This window comes from Anabas testudineus, chromosome 7 (genome assembly GCF_900324465.2).
Source record: "Anabas testudineus chromosome 7, fAnaTes1.2, whole genome shotgun sequence".
NCBI classification, from domain to species: domain Eukaryota; kingdom Metazoa; phylum Chordata; class Actinopteri; order Anabantiformes; family Anabantidae; genus Anabas; species Anabas testudineus.
In genome coordinates this window covers 11,145,468-11,167,727 of record NC_046616.1, presented here as the reverse complement: position 1 = coordinate 11,167,727, position 22,260 = coordinate 11,145,468, and the positions used below count along the sequence as shown (strand labels likewise).

The window sequence follows — 22,260 nt, the reverse complement described above, 5'->3', positions numbered from 1 at the left end:
CTTAATGGATTTATTTTGGAATTTGTATTTATTTTGGAATTTGTTTTAAAAGTGTAGTTAAAGTATATTGTGCTCATGTGGCTCTTTGACAAGAAGAATTTATGTTATCTCTAATATTTTCACTAATGGTTTGAAGGGTAATTACCCCACTCTGTTCAGCAACACAAAATGTTTGTCTTTCAAAAGCTGTTTTCTCTGTGTGACTGTAATGAACAACATTGGCTTGTTTCGTCTGGACCAATCCTTTTTCAATAAAGTTTTCCTTTTTAAGATCTTTGTGTTTTTTCCTTCTCTGTCCAGATACAAATATCAGTTCTGTGTGAAGTAGATGCTCTGTAAACTTGGCTAAAGTCGCCCCCTTCTGGCACAAATGGCACATTGAATCTGTAAGTCATCCCCAGCACTTTTGCTCTTGGAACCCTGCAGTGTGATGACTCACTTAGTAAATCTAAGGTTTTCATTATTGAGGTTACACTGAAGCCCTGAGCAAGACACGTCCCACTCAAGCCCTGAGCAAGACACGTTCTGCTACACTGCTAATAAGAAATAGGACATCTGTTGATGAGAGAGGATCAGTATGTAAAGGTTTGGATAAAGACTTTAATAAATTAAACAGTTTATCGAATGTTAAGTGAAAACAAGTAATGCAAATAAATAGATGCATTGAAATGATTTTATTCAACAGCTAATGCACGTTTAATTTTAAATCACTATGAGCCTTATCTCTAGTTAATCTTCTCTAAGCAATTGACTGAACATGAAGCAAACCGATTCCTACAAAGCAGCAGAGGCTATAAAAGAATATCAAAGCACTTCCTATTCGAAACTTCCACCGTCTGAAATGTTTAGGGTAACTGGAAGTCAACACGAGATCCAGGAGACAAAGACTAAACCACGTCTGCTGGGCAGAAATCTAGATATTCTCATTATGTGACAACCAGTGGCACAGACAACACTTTAAAGATGGAACAGACAACAGCGAAATCTACACACAACCAGTAAGTCTTCAAAAGAAAACGAGTCTGGTTTCAACAACTGGACATGAATCCAAAACTTCATGAACCACTTGTATAATATAATTGAAAATCTGTGGGTTGATCTAAATCGTACTGTTTGTGCACTGCAGGCTAAAAATAGCTCTGAGCCTTAAGTAATCTGCAGGAAGAGTGGGTGAACATTCTTCAGTCTACAGAAAAGTGTTTGCATGAAGTGTAGGGGTGCTAAGTACTGATTTGGTAGAAAGTATCCAAACTTCTGCACGCACACAATTACTGTTTTTATTTGTTTGTGAACTCTATGATGTTGCCGATGATTTTCCAAACTGGACACAGCTTAGTTAGTTAGTATCTCTTGTATTAGTAATTGTTGTTTGGTACCTGTTAACCCCGAGCTGCACTGTTGTGTGTTTTTTTAAACACTCACTTTGTTAAGTCGTCCGTTCTAAGATAGTTGCCTGTTGCATTTGCTGCTTCCTGTTTGTTTGATTACAGCATCCCTGTCTTCTTGTTTTGCTCAGAGGAGCTCTGTTTTCTCAGTACAACAACCACCATACTGCTCTTGTGAATAATACCACTAAGGCTTCAACCAATTACAAATGTTATGTTATAAAACATCTATCGGGAAATAGATCATTTCTGTGATGTTGTCATTAATTTGCCAAACATCAAGCATCTTTAAGAGAAGAATTATTTCGGTTGCTGTTCAGATCTGTCTTTGACTCTCATCTGAGAGCTATGAGGAATTATCAGGACAAATTAAACTTATCAGGACAAACTTTTAATTAAACTTTTTACATAAATCTTTTCAGGATAACCAACTTTTTTATAATATGAGATATGTAAATGTTTTATATCAAATTTAGTGACAAGTCATCCAAACATTGTGGAGACATTTATCCCTGAGCCATAATAGTCAACTATCTTGTGGCCGTAGAAAGAAATTCAGAGGATTGTGACAGTGATTGGGATTCATTCTATGGGGATGTTTCAGTCTGGATCAATATCGTACCTCAAACCAAAAGAACAACAAAAAATAAATAACCAGCTTTGCCTAATTTGCTGTTCCCCTGTTTGTGGAACTTAAAACACATGTGAATCAGCACATAATGACTCAAATTCTCCCGTTTATAGCTCATGATACAGATAAGCGAAGCCACTTATCTCTTCGATGTGATGGGCCGTGACATCCTCACTCACCAACCTCAGAGAGCAGTCGTGTTTATGCCGCTGTGCTGAACTTGTTTACTTTCCTACATACCACACTTCCTCAGGTAAATGGAGAGTTTCTCATCCTCTCTGAAGCCCTCACGGGATGCCCCTTCCTTTTGAAACCACTCATGACTAATTTTTGCATTTCTTAGGACTACTGATGCTCTTATCATGCTGTTATATCCTTCTTTAACCAAACTCAGTGTTACATAAAGACTGGTTGTAAAAGTTTAAAGACATCTCATGTTGCACCGCTGTTAAAAATCTTTTCATAGTTTATTCTGCCCGTTAAACAAGTTGGAATAAGAAGCAGGTTCAGTTTTAGGAACTCAGAAAAAGATTTGCTAGGATCAATAACGATTTTTTAAATGAATAGCTGGACATTTGGGAAGGACGGTCATCCCATTTGTTGTTGCGAGACACATGAGTCTGTTCAATATTACAACTACTAACACTTCTAAAACGCTCCGTTTAACACATTATATCTAGTTTGTTTAAATCAGTATGACATGACAATCGCTCTACTCTTCACTTAATAATCTACCCTGTGTGCAGCGTGTCTTTTTTTATTTAGCCTTCATATCGAATGGTTGGTCTGTTGCGATAAACATCTCTTTTTCTTTAGAATTTTCATAATAGTAGCAACGCTGCTGCATTGCACAATCCAACCAGAGAGATAGGAGAGCTGCAATGAGAAGGCGAATGTTGACTAAAATAAAAATAAAAAATGATTTATTTTTTTTTAGATGCAAATGTGGAGGGGGGGGTATCCAGGTCAGTTCTTCCACAGAATTGCAGCAAAGCCTTCAGACACTAAACGGGTCACTATTAATGAGTTCGCTTACTGGGAAATAAATCTATGTGGATCCCAACATTTGGTGTTTTCCTGCATTGAAAACATTTAGTGAAGATCTTATAGCTGGTTTCCAATTTCATTACAGTTATTACTGTTATATTTTAGGTTTTATTTGTCTCCCAGCATTAATAATTCTGTAAACTTAATCTCTACAGCACTATTAGTGGAGTTCATGCTTGTGTTCTCTTTAGAAGCTATATAATGTATCAGACAAAGGTTTAAACTCTGCACCTTGTTTACTGCCAGATAATGAAGAGTTTTTCTGGCTCACAGTTGAAAAAAGTTCATGTGTTCAGGGCTGGGGGAGTGGGGGGTAGGTTTCTTGTGGCAGGTTCATACTTTTAGTCTGCTGCGCTGGCCAAAAGTTTCTCTTCTGCACAATCACTTCCTGTTTTCACCAGCTGGTCTGAAGTACACTCACAAACACACTGTGTTGTTGTGTTTTTCACATGAGCGGAGTCTATCAGCTCTCATAGGCTCATGGCAATAGCCTCTAAGACTCTGTTCAACAGGAAACCATAGTTTTCAGAGGTATTAACCCACCAAGACTGAGAGTACAAATGCAAACACCTGCAAACCAAACTGACAAACACAATTGTTTACCTGTAATATGTCAGAGACATACTGAATACATATGGCAATATAAAGTTTTGTGCATCAAATACCTCTGAGTAAATTATTGTAGTGTCATACTATCGATCTTGGCCCCTGTATTTCCCCTTTCTGCAGTACAACTACTGTGGTTTATGTTCTACTTCCATGAGAGTGGTGTCATTGTTCACTACCTGCCACAAAACTAAATATGTCACAGGTCTTTTAACCTATGGAAATATGAAAAAGGAAGGCAGGTTTCCCATTGAAGAGTTTCAGGTTTATAACCAATCTCCAACTGTTGAAAATAAAAAAATGAAGGTTGGTAGGAAGGTTTATGTAGGAAACTGTGAACATTAGGGGTTCTGTGAATACTTTACCTGCCTATAGCATAGAATTATTGCATGTCTATTTGTTTTCATTTTTACATTTATTATAAATTCATTTTGAGACCTAAACACAACCCAACATTTTGTCTGTTAATCCCTATAAAATGTATATTTTTTCTTTCAAAAAGCTTCTGGCTCTGTTTTATAATGGATTGCATATTCTTCAATGCATATTACAAATATGCCCGTATGCAATTGAACCTGTTATTAATATAAAACACAAACTGTCATGGTAGAGAGGTCTCACGCTATGTTTCGTGGAAACTTAACCTCCACCTCAGTTACAAGAATTTTGTAAACTAGTAGACAGTGGTCTATTTGGGATCACGTTGTGTCAGACTTGCGAAATGTGCAATGGGGGAAGGAAAAGACAAAACAGCAGAAAGTAACTGCTGTCCTTTTGAAATAAAACCTTTTTTTATAATATCATAGTGTCATTCACAAACTTAAGAATGTCTCATCATTTTAGGACACTGTCCGTTAGAGGAGTGCTAGTGCTTGTATTAGCAATGTAGAAATAATATCAGATACAGACAGAATAATTCAGTCTGTATATTTTATAAACTGAATGATGAGACACAGTATAATCTAATTTCCTGGAGGTGACATTAAATGGCTTGTTTTATCCAACCAACCTTAATCCAGTATATTTACTCAAACGTGAAGTGTGTTGCCACTTTGCACTTCTATTCCACAGTATTTATGAGGAAAATAGTGCTCTTTATGCTACACAACATTTATGCGTAAGCTATTTGCTTATTTATACATAAATATTATAATGATGAGGCATTATATTAGCCCTGTGATCAAAGGTGCACTTCTGCTTAAAGCTACAAGATGTAACATTTTTTAAATATATAATTAGTAGAAATAGTCTCCAAAACAATGCATAATATGTAGAGATGTGGTCAAAGGCTTCTGGTACCTATACTCATTGAACAGTCCAGTGAAGATGTTTCTTTTGGAAGGTTTTTGAATGAGGCTCATCCTATTAACCAATCAGGGAATACCAGTCATTTCTGATTGAAGTTTTCTGGTAATATTTTTTATTGCAATTGAGGCTAAACAGGCTTAATGACAACAAAAGGCACCAAATTCTGACACTTCAGAAACTGGACATAACTAAATTGTTCATAAAACAGTAGCTTACAAATCTAAAACCAGTCGATGATGGGTAACAAGTTATTCATAATAACTTTCTCTAACTTGATTGTTTCGAGGTTTGAACAGCTTGTGGACATATTTGCCATTTAATTGTCTAATTATTAGTGGTTAAAATTAGATTGAAGAGAGTAAAATTAATTAAGAACTATAATTCCTCCTGTTGGTCGTTGAAGGCTGTAGACAGACAATAAATGACAATACATTTGGTCATGATTATGTAAAAATCCTGAATGAAAAAAGAAAAACTAATATCTGTTTAAACTACTTTACTGCCGTGGCACCAGGTTTTAAGTGTCACCTTGAAGGATTTAATAACCTCATCTCAACATGAGAGAGTTAAACTTTAAAAAAGATAAATAAAACAAAGACAACACACGCTTGAGGAGCCCTGGTGTTCAAGTGTTCAGGAAGCGGGGGCGGGAGTTTCAGTCGAGAAATGTACTTTCACTTCGCGCGAACTCAACTTTTGGTGGACGGTCCCTTGGCCCTCGGGGAGCTGGTGAGGCAGAGCGCAGCCGCTCAGTCCAGGTCGGTCACTGCAGCAGCATCACTGCGCGGATGACAGCGCACTTGTTCGACGCAGGGAAACACTTTCACCACTTCTCGTGAACCGTGGGAGCCCCCCCACCCCCCCCACCCCACACCTCCCTTTCATTTGAGCTGGATTCACATATGCGAGCTCAGCTTGACGGAGATCCGCAGCCTGCAGCCTCCGGAGCGACACATGTCACCGTGATGCTCCAGCCTCCATCTTCGCCGGAATTAAACCGTGAAGCGATGACCGGCTTGTAGAACTGACAGGCAAGTGTCTGCGCTAACAGGTTGGAGAGGCTCTCGCCATGATATACATAGCCTAAAGTTTCACTTTGGCACTGAAAGGACTCGTTTTCTTCAGGGACTGCTACATTGCTGTGTGTGCATTTTGGGTTTTCGTTTCCCATTTCTTCTTCTTTAAGACTATTTCTCATTTACAACGCATTGGCCCACACTGTGGCTGTTCTGTAATTCATTCGCACAGCTAACATACATTTTAACATAGCTGTGTCTCACATCAACCTACAGCCAGTGCTGTCCATGCAGCACAAGTTTCCTATTACCAGATCAATAGTGTAGAATTACTTCGAGGTGCGCTATTGGAAATTACGCGCACAATTTTCCTGTTTTCTATCTGCGCGGCCAGTTGAATAGATTTTGTAGAAAGCCAGACATAACATTTTCAAATAATAATATTTGTAGCACATATTGAAGTTTCATGTAATGTGCTTTCACCTTATTTGACCCCTGAGAAATGCCTGAAGTGCTTCTTCCTAACAGATCCCTCGAGGTGGAGATGTGCAGCATGACTACATGTATTAAATGGCAGCTTTTAAACTGATAGCAGCTCCACAAAAACGCAACTCACTTAAGTCAATATTATTGTCTCAGTTTAATTTAAGAGCTAATTTATTATATATTCCTATATGCACGGAATCAAACACCTTTGGCTGAGCAGTGAGGAGATGAAGATAGGGATTAGATGCACAACCCTTCAACAACAGGCTACTGTTCTGCACTCAAGTCATTCATACCTATCATATACAATTGGCATGTCCTTCCTGACTTCCTGATTTTGGCTTTGTAATCATCATTATCATTTAGGGTTTTAGGAACAAACACGATGATACACCATCTAACACACACACACATGTTAATAATGGACATGTTAACCCTGGTGGTTTTTTCTCTGTGTTGACGGTGTTTGTGTCTGTGTCTGTGTTTGTGTTTGTGTTGTGCGCTCTGTGTGTTTCAGTGAGCAGCAGAGGAGCTGACGGTAAATGAGAGGCCGTCACCATGCCCCCAGGGAAGTATGGGATGCAGGGGGAATGGGAGAAGGAGGGGGACCACGAGATCATGATGGACTTCCTGCTGCCTACTGGGATCTTCCTCAAATTCCCTGTGTCTCGCAACGACACCATCAAAACCATCAAAAGAGTGCGTCCCCCCCACATCCCAGTGTATTTTTAGAAATCCGATAAATCTTGATTCCTCACTGATGTGTGATATATAATGACAAATTGCACATGTGTCTATTATAGGAGAGCACTGTATTACTAATAGAAAGTAATTGATTGACTGCAGCATAGCGCTGCGGCTCAGATGACCACAGCTGCAAACTGTTCTTGTCATTTACAATATTTACTCAATAGGCTTTTAGACAAATTGGTTGACTTAATATTTTCTTCAGACATTAAATTAATTAAAACACCTCATAATCCGAACAATGCTTGCTTCTACTTTACAGTAGAAGTGAAAGCGATCCGTCGTGAACATTTTGATGCAACTCTTGAAGAAGGAGCAGCTTTCCTCCTTGGTATCCACGGCCAGCTCTCTGCTGAAGCAGATCCGCTGTTAAATGTGAATGTGCCAGTTTCTATGCCAACAGTCCTGCCACTTCAGGCTGTGTTTGATTTAGCTGTGTTAAGTAATGATACTCTTGGAGGCTGTTAAGATGATTAAGAGATTAGACATCTTTCCAGTTTGGGTCATTTTAAAGAATGTTCAGAAACTGCTGGGGTTACTTTTTTGCACAATAGGTTATCATTCCAGTTAATTTGAGTTAATTTGCCATGTATGCTGTTCTCCAACAGCACTGTAACTGACAGTTCTGTCTTGCTTTAGGAAACAGTAACGCTGGTTAAGGTGTTTGAAATCATTGTTTCTCTAATACATCCTGTTGCATGAGCACTTCAGTATAAATTTTACATTTCCAGAGGACACACTGTACACCTCAGGTCATAAATACTCTGCTCTCAGCCTTGTGTATTAATGGTGTTTCTTGTTTCAGATGGTTTGGAAAAATGCCAGAAGCGAGGCCCTCTTCACTGCACTGGGTGATCCTGACGCATACGTCTTCACCTGCATCAACCACACAGCAGAGAGGGAGGAACTGGAAGAAGAATCGAGGCGAATAAGCGATGTGCAGCCCTTCATGTGTGTTCTGAGGCTGGTGGCGAGGGAAGGCGACAGAGTGGAGAAGCTCACCAACGCCCAGATCAGCCTCCTAATAGGCAAAGGTCAGCCGCATCCCTTTCTGATCAAGCTGAGGTGCTCCATCAGCCTCTGTGGCGGCTGTCTGTGGTATTGTTGTGACGTTAGTTAAAGACAAGAATCAGTCTTCTGAGAGCTTTGGAATTGTGCATGTTTCTCACAGACAGAGCTGCTATAGCCTGGTTGGCACCATTTAAACCCATCTCTAAAATTTAGGGAATTCAGACATATGAATAGATTAATATATTCAGCTCGATAATGAAGAAAATGATAATTTAACCTGAAATAGTATGTTGTCTGCACTTAGTTTTTAGTTTGATGCTGTGTTTGTGTTAGCAACTTTCTAATTAGCACTCATATGTCACAAGTGACTAATCCATCATTACTTTTTAGTAAAAAGGAAGCTGTTGCTAGGAGAAGTTCATGTTTTTCACCTTCAATGGAACAAGAAAATGTTATTTTGAGAATTGCTATTTTTTCGAGTTTACCTGTACGTCTGATCCACTTTTGGTCTTAAATGTGTTTGCTGCCATTTTTCATGTTCCAGCATTGAATTTTGTTTTCTTAATCCTGTCTATTAAACTCTGATAGGCTCAGTTGTTTCAGTGAAAGAGTTGTCACAACAAGCACAACAGCAGTGCAATTTAGCAGTACGAGTTAAAATCTTGAGCTGAATCATTAGCAAAGTTAGTAGACTAACACTTGAGTGAAAAAAAGGAACTCACAAAACACACTGTTGGTTCATTGGTTCATCCATTACATTGCTTGTCTTGGAAAGAAGTTTTTTTACTCTTTAATGATGATTTTTTTTTTCAGGTTTGCATGAATTTGAGGTCCAGAAGAACCATGAGGTGAATGAGTTTCGGACTAAGATGCGTGTGTTTTGCGAAGAGAAGGCTCAAGAGCGGCAGAGGCTGCCGTGGCACCAATGGATGGAGTACAGCTTCCCATGTGACCTGGAGCCATGTTGCTCTCCACAGTGTGGGAGCTCGAGGTCAAAGAACACCAAAAAAATTCTGATCAACATCAAGTTTGAGGCTAGCGATGTGAGTAGATCCACTGATGTAGTTTTTGTGAGTCATATTGGTAGCAAGGTTGTTCAGGCAAATCAGATCAAGTGTTGTGTTATGATGAGGCAACAGTAGAACAGCACAAACAGCACAACAGCTTAAATTGGAAAAACTGTGGTTCCACCTTCTGTCGACAAATTGTGGAGGATGATTTTAAGTAAATGTGAAAACCTTTGGAAATCCCCCTCCCACGTATCAAACACCACTTTCAAAACATCATTCAGGAACAAGATCCACAGATGAAAAACAACTTTTTATGCTATTTTCTGTAAAGCAGACACTGAATTTGAATTATGTGGTCTGTGGCTGTGACAGGAAAGCTTCATGCTGCAGCAGGATCCTCAGGACCCTCCATTAGTTCTGATGAGGAGTGCCCTGAAGAAGAAGGCCACCGTCTTTCGCTCAGTGCGACAGGAGCCCGAGGACTACACCTTACAGGTCAACGGGAGGTGGGAGTTCATTTATGGGAACCACCCCCTGTGCCAGTTTAAAGTGAGTGACCGCAACACAAGCCTCTGTGAGCAGAGCTGTTCTATATGGAAGTAGAGCTGTCTTTTTCATTTTAATGTTTCATTGTTTTAATTAGGTGGTTTAACGGAAATTTATAAATTAAATTTTGGTCTAAGTAGATTGATTTATCCTCCTGCAGTCATTTTACTGCAGAGTGTGTCTGCACAGCATGATGCTGCTTTCACAATACATCATGGTTGTGATGGTTGTTGAAGGTGTCTGATTGATTTGTGGGGTTTTTGACTGTACCAAACAGTGATTAGTATCATGAGCAAGATACTTTGGTTTCATCAGCACATAAAACTTTATCTTCTATGAGTGCAACTTCTTTCTTGCTTAATATGATTAACTTAACTTTCGCCCAGTATATCTAGTGCATATCTCCCTTTGTGTTTATTGTGTAATATATATATATATATATATATATATATATATATATATATATATATATATATATATATATATATATATTTTTTTTTTTTTTTTTTTTTTTTTTGTTAAGAATAACCTGTAAGGCTTTTATAAAGGAGAATTGAACCAGTCTCTGTATGTGATTGTGATACTTATGCAATGTATTATGCCATCTGTTACAAAATCAGAACTCCAACTCCAACCGATTAATTTCCCTTCATTTAGATATGTTCAAGATTAAGCTTTGACTTCAAAGATTTTCTTTTAATCTGTGTTTCTAAGTTTTGTAAAAATTTAAACCTGAACGCAGTAGCAAACTTATTCAGCACTACAGCTGTTATTTTATCAGTGGATGTGAATTTATGAGTTTTGCCACTTGCAGCTGTTACACGATTGCAGAAATCATTGTCAGATCAGGACACTGTGAGTCAAGATTTGGGTGGCAGGAGACTCCACTGTTAATTTTGAAACTCCAGCTACCTGCAGGGGTGACTCATATCTGTCTAGCAGCCCCGCAGAAAGGAACTGCATCCATCCACACATAATGAGATTTCAGCTGCATTAACCTACAGCAAATGAACAGCCTCCAGGAGTTAACCAGTGTTATCAGAACACTGGGAAATATCTGTGGGTGAATGGACTGATGGCTGCGCCAGTAAACAAAAAAAAAAAAAAAAACTCTTCTTCTGTCCCCTCCTGATGTCTGTTTCTGTCTTTTCTTTTCAGTACATTTTCTCGTGTTTAAGAAATGGCCAGAACCCTCATCTAATTATGGTGCACCACTCCACCATCAGCAAGTATCAGGAGGAACAGGGCAGAATGTGCAACCAGGTGTACAAGAGCTGCTCCCTGTCCAGACCCCCGCCACTGCCACTGAAAAAGGTAAGAGGTCAGAGGACTGTGGCCGTCTTTCATAAATAGAGCAGAACGCTTCCTCGTTTGGACTTTGGCACGCATGAAAACATGCTGTGCAACACAGTGATTCACACAAAAATATAAGCAGTAAAGAATAATAGAATAGTGAAAAGTGTTTTAGATTTCAGTAATGTGCCTTTAAATATTTTTACTTTAATTTTGTTCCAGTTTCAAAGCTTGTTCCCCTTTTTGAAAGTGTACATTGTTGTTTTTTGGTGTTACCAAACAGGAAATAGTAGCAACAGTCTTTACATTTCTCTCACTGCTATAAAGTCAGTTTTAATAAAAAGAATAGGAATGAAATTTTTAATTTCCTTTTCCTTATCCTTCCCACAGCAGAATACCTCCTCTCTATGGTCCATCAATGAGCCTTTCTGCATTCACTTAGTGCAGGGCAGCCGAGTCAATGCAGACGAAGGAATGAAGGTTGGTGTGGTTTTGCGTGGGTTTTTTTCTCACTTTGCTGCTCAATGAAATGTGGCATTCACTTGTTTACCAATATCTCAATTTCAGTTGTAGGAACAGTGGGGTTGACATGTAAATGACAGGGGCTCACATGGTCCAGACCACACGTTTCCCATAATTCATCAAGGCGGTTGGTTAAAACTTCAAAACAGGAAGTGGGGAGGGCCTATCTGTTTTTTACGTCTCATTCTGAGGCCTAGATTCTAAGAAAAAAGACACACTTCATGCTCTCTCTCCCTCTCTCGCTTTCAATGCACTTCTTTTTTTGAAGGCGATGCATGCATTGTTACTATTGCAGATAGGCCCTAACCTAAGCTGAAAGTGTCAGTGTTTATTAGAACTGAAATGTTTCGCTGTAAGTGACTTGCAAATACAAAAAAACATTAATACTCCAAATTCCCCTTTTGTGGCCTTTTTTCTTTTTCAGCCAATTTCGCTAACAAGAGAAAAGAGTGAGGATATCGGTAGGAAACTCTGTCAATGTGTGTGTGATTTGGGTTCATAACAAATTATGTTACTGTTTAGATGGGTTATTAAGTGTAAGTGCACTTCCGGCTGCTTTAGAGCATATCATGACTCATGGCTAATTTGTCCTGTCACATAATTATCAATCTGTTGTTGGCAGGCGTAGGTTTGAAAGCACACCCTGGGGGAGAACAGCAACTAACAGCTTAATGGTCATACAATACTGAATTTTGATCCTTGCAGCGCATGATTTTTTACGACGATCTGGATGACACGCAAGGGTATTGCGACCTGTTTACGTTATAAACGTGTAAACCCTTTGACTCATCGCCTGAGTGACACAGGAAACTCTGAATCATCTAGTGTCTCTACATCTTCCACAAACAGTCTCCCTCACAGATGTGCTAAACTATTCAGCTTCCAAACCACATGCCATGCCTTCATGTCCTCACTAGTCTGCATGTGTGTTTCCCCTCCAGCTTGTGGTGCAGGCTGGACTGTTCCATGGCAGCGAGCTGCTCTGTAAGGTGGTGACGAGCTCTGAGGTGACAGTCTGCTCTGAGCCGCTCTGGGATCAAAAGCTGGAATTTGACATAAACGTGGCTGACCTGCCACGCATGGGCCGCCTGTGCTTTGCGCTCTATGCTGTCATTGAGAAAGCCAAGAAACCCCGTGGCACCAAAAAGAAGAATAAGAAAGCGGTGAGTCTGACAGGAACTCATGCCGTTTTAGTCTTAAGTGTACAACTTGTGATTGAGCGGGCGAGTGTTTGGGCTGGTGGGTGTGAATTTGTTAGCAAGCAAAAACAGATCTGCTTCCTCTCTAGTGTGTAGTGCGTGTAGTCAGTAGTGTGTGCTGTGTGGGTGGGTTTTGCTGATGCGTCTGGTTGTGCAAGTGTGTTCAGTGGCAAGGCTGCGGTTAACATTTCATCCGCTTTAACCCTTTTATCTGTACATCACTCCAAGGAAGGAAGAAATTGGCAAACATTTTCAAGGAATTCTAAATTCATCTTCACAGTCACCATTCGTAGTCACAGTACTCAGTGCCACTATGCAATGTGCATGTTAACTATTTTACTCCTCAGCGTAAAGACCTGTACTGGGGGCCGTGTTAGAGTGGAGGCCTAAAATGTTGCAAAGCACTCCTTTGATTTGTTACTGTTATCTTTATCATATGTTTTTTTTTTAAAATCAGAAACAACAGCGCTAGAGCATTGCAAATGTTTTTGCCGGGCACCGCAACAGTCACAACACAACATTGTGTAATATAGTAGACAGCGTGCCTGTGTACAGTTGGAAATATCCATCCATCCATTCGTTTACAACCTGCAGTTGTAAATTATTAGTTTATGATTATACATCATTGTACAGTATGCGTATGTGCTGCATGCACTAAATGCAAAAATGAAATGCCACAAAGAGGCAGTAGCAGTGAGACATACAGCTGTAATGTGTGTTGCCATAATAAGACTTGTTTGTCTTACCTGGGGTCAGTTTGATGTACTTAGAGGAGTCTGAACAATGTTAAAGATAGATTAGAACAAAATATGTAACAGACAGTGTCATATTTATTGATGATGATATAATAAAAATGGTCAAAATGGTTGAAATGTATGTAAATTACACCTCAAGATAATACAGCGAAGGCTGATTTAAGATCATCAAGTTCTGTGAGAAAAGTATGAAACTAGGCCTCAACAATGTGACCCAGTCCAAGATCATCTTATAAATATCTGTAATTCTTTTCAAACTAATTAGTATAAATAAATTAAATTACTATTTATTTATTTCTCTTTAAATCCTGTTTAATGGTGAACAATTGTGTAGCGCTGCACTGTGAGACGCTTTGAAAAAAACCTCCACAAACCCACTCAGTGTACAGTGGTACAGAGGTAGAGTACAACAAATTCCCCTTTTTCTGCAGCTGTGGTCTCAGCATCTTTTGTTTTGAAGTGTTGCCGTAGCTGTAGGCTGCTGGCGAACCTCCTAAACATGGCACCCAGGTGTGTTTTACAGGCTTCATGGCCACTTCTGCTTTCGGAGCCACTTCTCTCTTTTTTGCCCGGAAGAGAAGTCCTGCAGTCAGACTCCAGAAAGACAGACGGAAGTTGAGCTATTTTAGCTCTTCTGGTTTATGCACACCTCTTTTTTAGCTGATGCTGTTAGTCGAAACGTGCTTCATTTGTGTATAACACATTGGATGGTCAAGTTGTTTTTCTGAGCACCACTGCCTGGAACTCATTTCCATTTTTGCTGCTTTACATTCCGACTTTAGCCACTTGAGACCTTATAAATATAACATCGCTCTTGAGTATTTATAAGTTCTTTGCTGCACGGTTTATTATTTTGCATTATAAATCATAAAGCCCTCCAAAATAAAACGTGTTATGCAAAAGAGAATTCTTAATTCATAGTATTTTAGTTTTTTTTTGGTGAAAATACTTTATCTTTTTAGACTTTTTATTTGTTTTGCTTGTTGCAAATATGGGTTGGTTGTTTTGACATATTTTCACTTTTAGGGTGGAAAGAGCAGATATTATTTTATTTCAGCTTTATATTATACTGATTTAGTTTTTCTAACAAACATTAATTTCACCTGAATATGGTGAAGATTGAAGAGACTCCGAGGACTCACCTTCTGTCCTTTATGTTCTTTCTTTTTCTAACGAAGGAACAAGAGGTTTGCAAATCAACAAACCTAATCCTCTGTGTCCTTCTCCTCTCTCTTTCAGGATTGTCCTATAGCCTGGGTAAACACCATGGTGTTTGACTACAAGGACCAGCTGAAGACTGGGGAGTTCCTCTTGTCCACATGGCCATCTGTTCCTGGTACTGTCAGGGTTTGCCCTGATCAAGTCAATTGAATTTATCTTTCTCTCTGGTTTGAAAGAACATTAACTCAAATGTGAACTGTCACTTTTAGAGATAGGTGTGAAATTTATGAATATACTCACTAAGGGCTTAAAAGCATCTGTCAAATGGCAAATTACATTTTTATCACAGATGACAAAAGTGATCTGTTGAACCCGATGGGAACAGTCGAGAGGAACCCCAATGTGGACAGTGCTGCAGGGCTTCTCATTCGCTTCGCCAACATTCGCCCATATCCTCTTTATTACCCTCCACTTGATAAGGTACTTGTTCTCAAAACGCTTTATCAGAGTCTGAAATGTTTATTTGTATTACTGTGTCAAAAACAAACTAAATCTGTTTTCAGATAAGTGACGTGGAGAGGAATGGTGATGCAACAACTGGCACTAAAGAGGAGGTAAGTAACTCTGTATATTTCATATTTTACACAGTTAAAGTAAAAAAAGAAAACAGCAACTGTTACTTGCTGACCACACATGTTCATGACTCTGTTGTGTAACTATTGCTCTCTTTCTAGTTCGTGAAATTAAAAGAAATCATGGACAACAAAAACTACACTGAGTTTTTTGAGGATGAGAAGGAACTCTTGTGGAAACTACGTGCTGAAGTGCGCAGCTCTTACCCCGAAAGTCTGTCCAAGCTGCTCCTCATCACTAAGTGGAACAAGCGTGAGGACGTAGTTCAGGTAGGAATGGAGCATTTCGTAAGAAAGTTTACCCAGTTTGCTCGATTTTGTTTCCTTTCCTGTGTGTTTGTTGCTAACATTTGCGAATGACCACCAACCACATAGTACAGCTAATGCTAATGGAAGAGAGTTTTAATCTGCACATTTACTACACATCAGTGTTGTAATTGTTCTCAAATACTATATAAATATTTGATTCTTCTCAGATGGTGAGTTTACTGAGAAACTGGCCGGACCTTCCTGCAATCCACGCCTTGGAGCTCCTGGACTACAGTTTTCCTGACCCAGCTGTCCGTTCTTTCACTATCAGATGCCTCAGAAACCTCAGGTACACAGAGATTTATATTTTATTATATCCATCAGATGTTTCACATTTCAAGTTGTAATAGTATAATCACATGTCAAACATTGTCTGTGCACACAGTGACGATGAACTGCTGCAGTACTTAATCCAGCTGGTTCAGGTCCTGAAGTATGAGTCCTACCTAGACTGTGACCTCACCACTTTTCTGCTAGAGAGGGCTTTGTCCAACAGGAGGATAGGACACTTCCTGTTTTGGCATCTCAGGTTAGACACGGTCCATGAGAAAGAAACATGATTATGTGCATCTGCAGCCTCTGACTGGATAATCTGTGGCCATTGCAGGTCAGAGATCCATGTGGCTTCTGTGAGTTTGCGTTTTGGCCTTATCCTGGAGGCCTATTGCAGGGGAAACATCCACCACATCAGACTCTTAACCAAACAGGTAATCATTACTTGTACACACTGTCATCAAGCTCAGAAAGTGTGTGTGTGTGTATTTATTTTGTCTTAATCTTAATCTCTTAATTCTCTGCCACACAGAATGAGGCTCTGGCCAAAATGAAGAGCCTGAGTGACTTTGTCAAGTCGGGCTCCCAGAAAATGACAGTGGAGGATCTGAAGCTGTGCATCAGACAGGAATCCTATCTCGAGGCACTGTCAGACCTTCTGTCACCACTCAACCCCAGCATTATCCTCTCTGGGATCTGGTTAGTGCCAGACACACAGCAGACACACACGTACTGTAGGATAATCATTTTTGGCAGTTAATTTTTTTGCCTCCATAATATGATTCGCTGGGCCATTTTTGGCCTCTTTCTGAGTTTATATAACTGAAGTAAACAGTATATTTACTAAACCAGACAGTTGCGGATGGTCATTCTCATCACACTGATCAGGGATTTTTAAATTGTTTTATATTATATAATACAGGCTGTTTGTAGTCTTATGAAAACTAAAAGTTGTACATTAGTTTGTAAAAAGAGTATTTTTGACCTCCCAAGTTCATTTTGTCCTCAACCTGGCAGAGACGAGCATTTGTTGATAATGAGTGTATTTACCGTTGCAGTGCAGATAAGTGCAGATTTATGGACTCCAAGATGAAGCCACTCTGGCTGATGTACAAGAACCCCGGGACTCAAGGAGACATGGTGGGAATCATCTTCAAGAATGGAGATGGTGAGATACAAGAAAATCTGAATATATGAACACATACTGTAGAAACAGGAGCCAAATAGTATAAAGATTTAAACTGTAGTTTATCATGAAAGTGATACGCTAAAGGTTTAAAACAGTTGTACATTACATAAAATGTTACTGTTTTTACTCATCGCCTTTAGATCTACGACAGGACATGTTGACCATCCAGATGATCCAGCTTATGGAGAATTTATGGAAGAAAGAAGGCCTGGATCTCAGGTACAGTAGGAACAGTTGTCTGTAGCAGCGGCTGATGATTTTGCATAATGATATCCTCTTCAACAACCTACAGTAATACTGTCGATGTTTGTCCTACACTCACAGGATGATCCCTTATGGCTGTTTGTCCACTGGGAACAAGACAGGGCTCATTGAAGTAGTGAAGAACTCCGACACCATTGCCAATATCCAGCGAAACTGCAGTAACAGTGCCGCCACTGCTGCCTTCAACAAGGACGCTCTGCTCAACTGGCTCAAATCAAAGAATCCTGGGTGAGTATGAGGAACTACGTCAGAACAATAGTCAAACACTCTTCTGTTTAGATATTGTACTATACCCAACAATCCCGCACTGAGTATTTGCAAACAAAAGATGTTTATAGCCACAGAATTAGTTTATTGTTTAATTGTTTGTCTCAATAAATGAGAATGAAGGCAACAGAGTGAGTAAATGCGCCCAGCCACTGGTTGGTGCATCCATCCAGCTCTGTCATGAACTATAGTATTTATACATCGTATTTTTATATCGTTTCTATACTCAGTATGAAAACACAGTTCAAGTGTGAAATGCATCACTTCTAGTGCGCTGGTTCTAAAGTTTTGTCAGTTTAGATGAGTGCGTTTAGACAGAGTCATCAGAATAGCCGAGACCTCAATTACACATGTATAATATCATGTGAAATATGTTTTTTTATTGGTTTTATTAATTTATTTGTCAAGACCTGTAACTGTCTCCTCTTGTTTGTGTATAAACAGATAATGGCAGCTAAATTAGAGTGTTATATGCTTTATCTTTAAATGTTACAATTCTAGGTATTTCCTGCTTTCCTTTTAGTTAAATTTCAACTTTTTCCTTTTATTATATATTATGCATAATAAGCTGTAGCCTTATTTGAAACATGCAGGTACAGCTTTTGCTTGACAGTAAATCTGTCACAGGAGCCTCGTATTTAGTCATGTTTTGTGTTTCAGTAAATGCTCTCTGATGTGTGTGTTCTTTAAATTGTTTGCAAATATATTTCCTGTGTTTTAAGACGGCAATGAACTAAGACAAAGTGCATGGGCGGCTATAACTTTAGCAACATTAAGTGAGAGTCGATTTTATTTGGTGCCAGAGAGTCTGAAGGTCTTGTCTATTCTAAAAGCTTCTTGAAGAGAGAGAACCATTCAATGTAATGAATAAGCCTTTGTACATCACATTGGCAAGACAGGCCCAGCTGACTGCACGACAGAACAGAAAGGTAATTAGCTTGAAATGCTGCAGTGCCTGAAATGAAGCAGAGAAAATGAAGCTTAACGCGATGAATGTCATACACATGTAGACCATGACAAGACGTGACAGTTGATTTTTATTCAGCCACAGAAACTACTCTTTAAATGTTTTATGTTGCAATGGGGACACGCTACCGTTCTGTATGTGTGTGTGAGAGAGAGTTTCTGTCTGGTCTGGTAGTTATACAGACTATATAAAGATAGCAGAAGTGTAAATGTACTGTAATAACAAAACCCACTCATGCATTGCTTCCCTCTTTCTCTGACCTTTTTTGTCAACAGGGACAAACTTGATCAAGCAATAGAAGTGTTCACTCTGTCGTGTGCTGGCTACTGTGTAGCTACTTATGTCTTGGGCATTGGAGATCGTCACAATGACAATATCATGATCAGGGAAACTGGACAGGTGGGGTCTCCTACAGTGATATTATTCATGAGGACGAATTATAACACTGAAATCTACCACAAGGGGGCGATTAGGGGGGAAAGGAGGGATATGGGATTTATTTAATAATTTATTCCATTGAATTTACCTGTTCTCTGCTAACACTTATTACACAAGTAATAGTATTGTCACTAGAACAAATGTAGTATTGATTGTATGTCACGATTTTTGAGTGTCTTTAATTATGTAAATGACACAAACTACAGAACGTAACTGTTTAACCTTTACTTCTCAGCTGTTCCACATTGACTTTGGCCATTTCCTGGGTAACTTTAAGCGGAAACTAGGGATCAATAGGGAGCGTGTGCCTTTCATCTTGACTTATGACTTTGTCCATGTGATCCAACAAGGAAGAACAAACAACAGCGAGAAGTTTGAGAGGTACTGTGTCTTTGCATCAGTCTCTTTACTCATCCATGATTCATTTCACATATCTTTACCAGTGATTTATTGTTATATCCCTGTTATCAGGTTCAGGGAGTACTGTGAGCGAGCCTATAAGATCCTGTGTCGAAACGGGACGCTGTTCGTGAATCTCTTTGCTATGATGAAAGCAGCAGGACTACCAGAGCTCACCTCCTTCAAAGACATCCAGTATCTAAAGGTATGCAACAAACTAATGCTGATGATGCTACTGCTGCTGCTGATGAGGGTGTTAATAATATTGACAATGTTTTGGTCTCTTGTTTTCAAAAGGACTCTTTGTGCCTGGGCAAATCAGACGATGAGGCACTGAAGAATTTCAAAGTAAAGTTCAATGAAGCTCTGCGAGAGAGCTGGAAGACCAAGGTCAACTGGATGATGCACTCCTTGGCCAAAGATAACAGACCGTGAAAAACACTGAACCAATAAAACATGAGAACCAGCCAAAAAAATGACATGGGATAAAAGGGAAGCAAACACAATCAAATATTTTACTTTATTTGTGGAATTTAAAGACACTCTGAAAATGTTTACATCCGACGGGCCTGCCTGTTGTAAATAACAACTAAGTGGAGGCATCCAAGGACAAGGAGCCAACTCTTCATCATCATCTCAATACAGTTGTAATGTGTCACACTCGTCTTTCTCCCATCAAAGAATGGAGGATCTTTGCCCTCATGATATACAGTATCAAATCAGATCTTTTGTTAAAATTGCTACTTGAAAACCACCTGCTTATGCAAAGGTGTCAAACATCACTGAAGCAGAAGCGGAGACTGAAAGTTCATCTCACCGACTGCATTACTCAGCATAGCGCAAACTGCAAACAAACTTTATGATGACTGTAGGTGATAACTTCAGTCAACGAGGATAATAACAGGGCAGCAGTTTCACCTCAAGCCTTTTGTACAGTTTACAATCCTCCATGGTTGTGTCATTTCCTCTGATTTCAACTGCCTCCGTGCCATTGTGTCTTATTATTTTATTTTATTTTAATGTATTTTATTTAATTTGGTAATTTTGAAGTATTTGTACAAAGTCATGAAGGATATTTTTAAAACCTGTTGATGTGTAATATTGCCTTGTGGTGCAGTATGTTGCCTTTGGAGTGCCAGTAGCCAGTAAGCATTCTAACATTTACAATTTATTAAAAATAACCTTGAATGGGACCTTTATTTTGATAGTAGCCCCGCGTACGTGGCTGTGATACCCAGTAGATCCTTACCATACAGCTACTGTCCATTTGGAAGGAACACTTACTTGATATCTTGCAGAGAGTTAGATGCGATGTTCATTCGCACACTTAATCATGTGATATGTGAATCTGGAGGCAGCATCCAGAAGCTTAGCTGAACACAAAGAGTGTAACTAGTAGGAAACAGATAACCTGGTTCTGTCCGAAGGTAAATGTGTTTGCCATCATTTTCAAAAATGACATAATTGTGAGCTTTAGTGGTTCTGTTAAGTAAATTGTTTTTACCTTTGGGCAGAGTCGGGCTCAGTGTTTCCCCCTTTCCAGCATTTATGCTAAGCCAACAGTCTGCAGGCTCCAGCTTCTTGTTTAACAACTGATATAGATTCAACTCTTGTCAAAAGAGTTACTCCAAAAATGTTTAATGACATTTAATGTGCGTAAATGCAACAACTACTGTTAGCAACTAGACAAAGACATGAACTCACAGATGTGTGTTGAAAAGAACAAAATACTGAACACAAGCTGTGGACTCATGTAAGCCATAAACACATCACTGCATTTCTAAATATGTACTGTTCACATGCGCCTTGTTAAAGTGTTGATTAAGACGGTGTGTACTAGTCTAATAATGTACTGTGTGTGTGTGTGTCCTGCTGTGTGTGTGTATGTGTGTGTTCCTGTGTTGTTTTCTGATATTTAAGTTATGCAGTGTGATTTGTACTGCATTCTTAACTGATGTGCCAGGTTTCATGATTGAGATTTCATGCTTGTGGTGTCAAACATGTCTATATTTGCATACTGTTTCAATGCTGTGCAAAATGGTATTTTGTTTATTTAAGTGAGGCTGTGTGCGGGATGATTTAATTTTATAGTGTGTTCAGATTACTTCACATGCTGTCAGTCGTGATTTTCATAGCTTTTTGTTTTGCATAACAGTTATAACTATCTCTACAATTTGTAAAAGTCTCTGTAAAATAACGACTTTTACAGAAGAGCAAGTGTAGCTGTAGATTACACAGCATAAATACCTTAAACTACTGAAATTATCACTGTGGAATATACTTTAAACATAATTCATCAACATCTCTTAATATGTACTCAGCAAATCATTGCTGCTTTAAGCCAGGAGGAGCAGATCTGTTGAGTTTATGAGCTAATCTAGCAAAATAAAATATACTGTATGCTGTTGCCTTTTTAATTTGAATTCATGAATTGAAAACGCTCAGGCCTGATTTGCGTGTGTGGAGCTACAACATGTCAACACAGGTAGAACTGTTCTTTATCTGCATCCTTTTTTACATTTGCTTCACTTTCTGTTGGGAGGGAAATGTATACTAAATAAAAAGTTTGCAACAGCAGTCACACTGGGGCTTATGTATTTAATAATAATAGTAATAATAATAATAATAATAATAATAATGAAGACTTTATTGATCCCCTTGGGGAAATTGTGGTTGGACAGCTGCTAGACAGTATGTCAGCGCTACACTATGGGATATATATATATATATATATATATATATGGCTTGTGTATTTGTGGCTGTAGAACTTATATTTATAGTTGTAAATTTGTAAACTAC

General features: G+C 39.0%; 1 protein-coding gene across 3 annotated transcripts; it reads left to right on the top strand.

Moving 5' to 3' along the window:
- Nucleotides 1-870: 870 nt before the first annotated feature.
- pik3cd (phosphatidylinositol-4,5-bisphosphate 3-kinase, catalytic subunit delta) lies at nucleotides 871-22,042 on the top strand. 3 transcript variants are annotated; one of them, XM_026367819.1, is made up of 23 exons: nucleotides 871-998; nucleotides 6,997-7,178; nucleotides 8,032-8,260; nucleotides 9,051-9,280; nucleotides 9,620-9,796; nucleotides 10,952-11,107; nucleotides 11,477-11,566; nucleotides 12,550-12,771; nucleotides 14,802-14,898; nucleotides 15,073-15,203; nucleotides 15,287-15,337; nucleotides 15,458-15,625; nucleotides 15,832-15,953; nucleotides 16,050-16,193; nucleotides 16,272-16,371; nucleotides 16,470-16,636; nucleotides 16,996-17,105; nucleotides 17,267-17,345; nucleotides 17,451-17,618; nucleotides 18,900-19,023; nucleotides 19,298-19,443; nucleotides 19,534-19,666; nucleotides 19,759-22,042. In XM_026367819.1, exons 2-23 carry the CDS (start codon nucleotides 7,038-7,040, stop codon nucleotides 19,894-19,896), a joined length of 3,123 nt encoding a protein of 1,040 aa, XP_026223604.1. In that variant the 5' UTR covers nucleotides 871-998; nucleotides 6,997-7,037; the 3' UTR covers nucleotides 19,897-22,042. The 3 variants fall into 3 exon arrangements, with proteins under 3 accessions (XP_026223604.1, XP_026223605.1, XP_026223603.1); XM_026367820.1 differs by lacking the exon at nucleotides 871-998 and adding an exon at nucleotides 5,676-6,008 and having other exon boundaries at nucleotides 11,480-11,566; XM_026367818.1 differs by lacking the exon at nucleotides 871-998 and adding an exon at nucleotides 5,677-6,008.
- The last annotated feature ends 218 nt before the right edge of the window (nucleotides 22,043-22,260 follow it).

Coding starts and splice junctions, on each gene's coding strand:
- pik3cd (XM_026367819.1), top strand. CDS start 7,038: ATGCCCCCAGGGAAGTATGGGATGCAGGGGGAATGGGAGAAGGAGGGG. Junction 16,637..16,995: donor ATTATCCTCTCTGGGATCTG/GTTAGTGCCAGA, acceptor TTACCGTTGCAG/TGCAGATAAGTGCAGATTTA. Junction 17,346..17,450: donor AAAGAAGGCCTGGATCTCAG/GTACAGTAGGAA, acceptor CTACACTCACAG/GATGATCCCTTATGGCTGTT.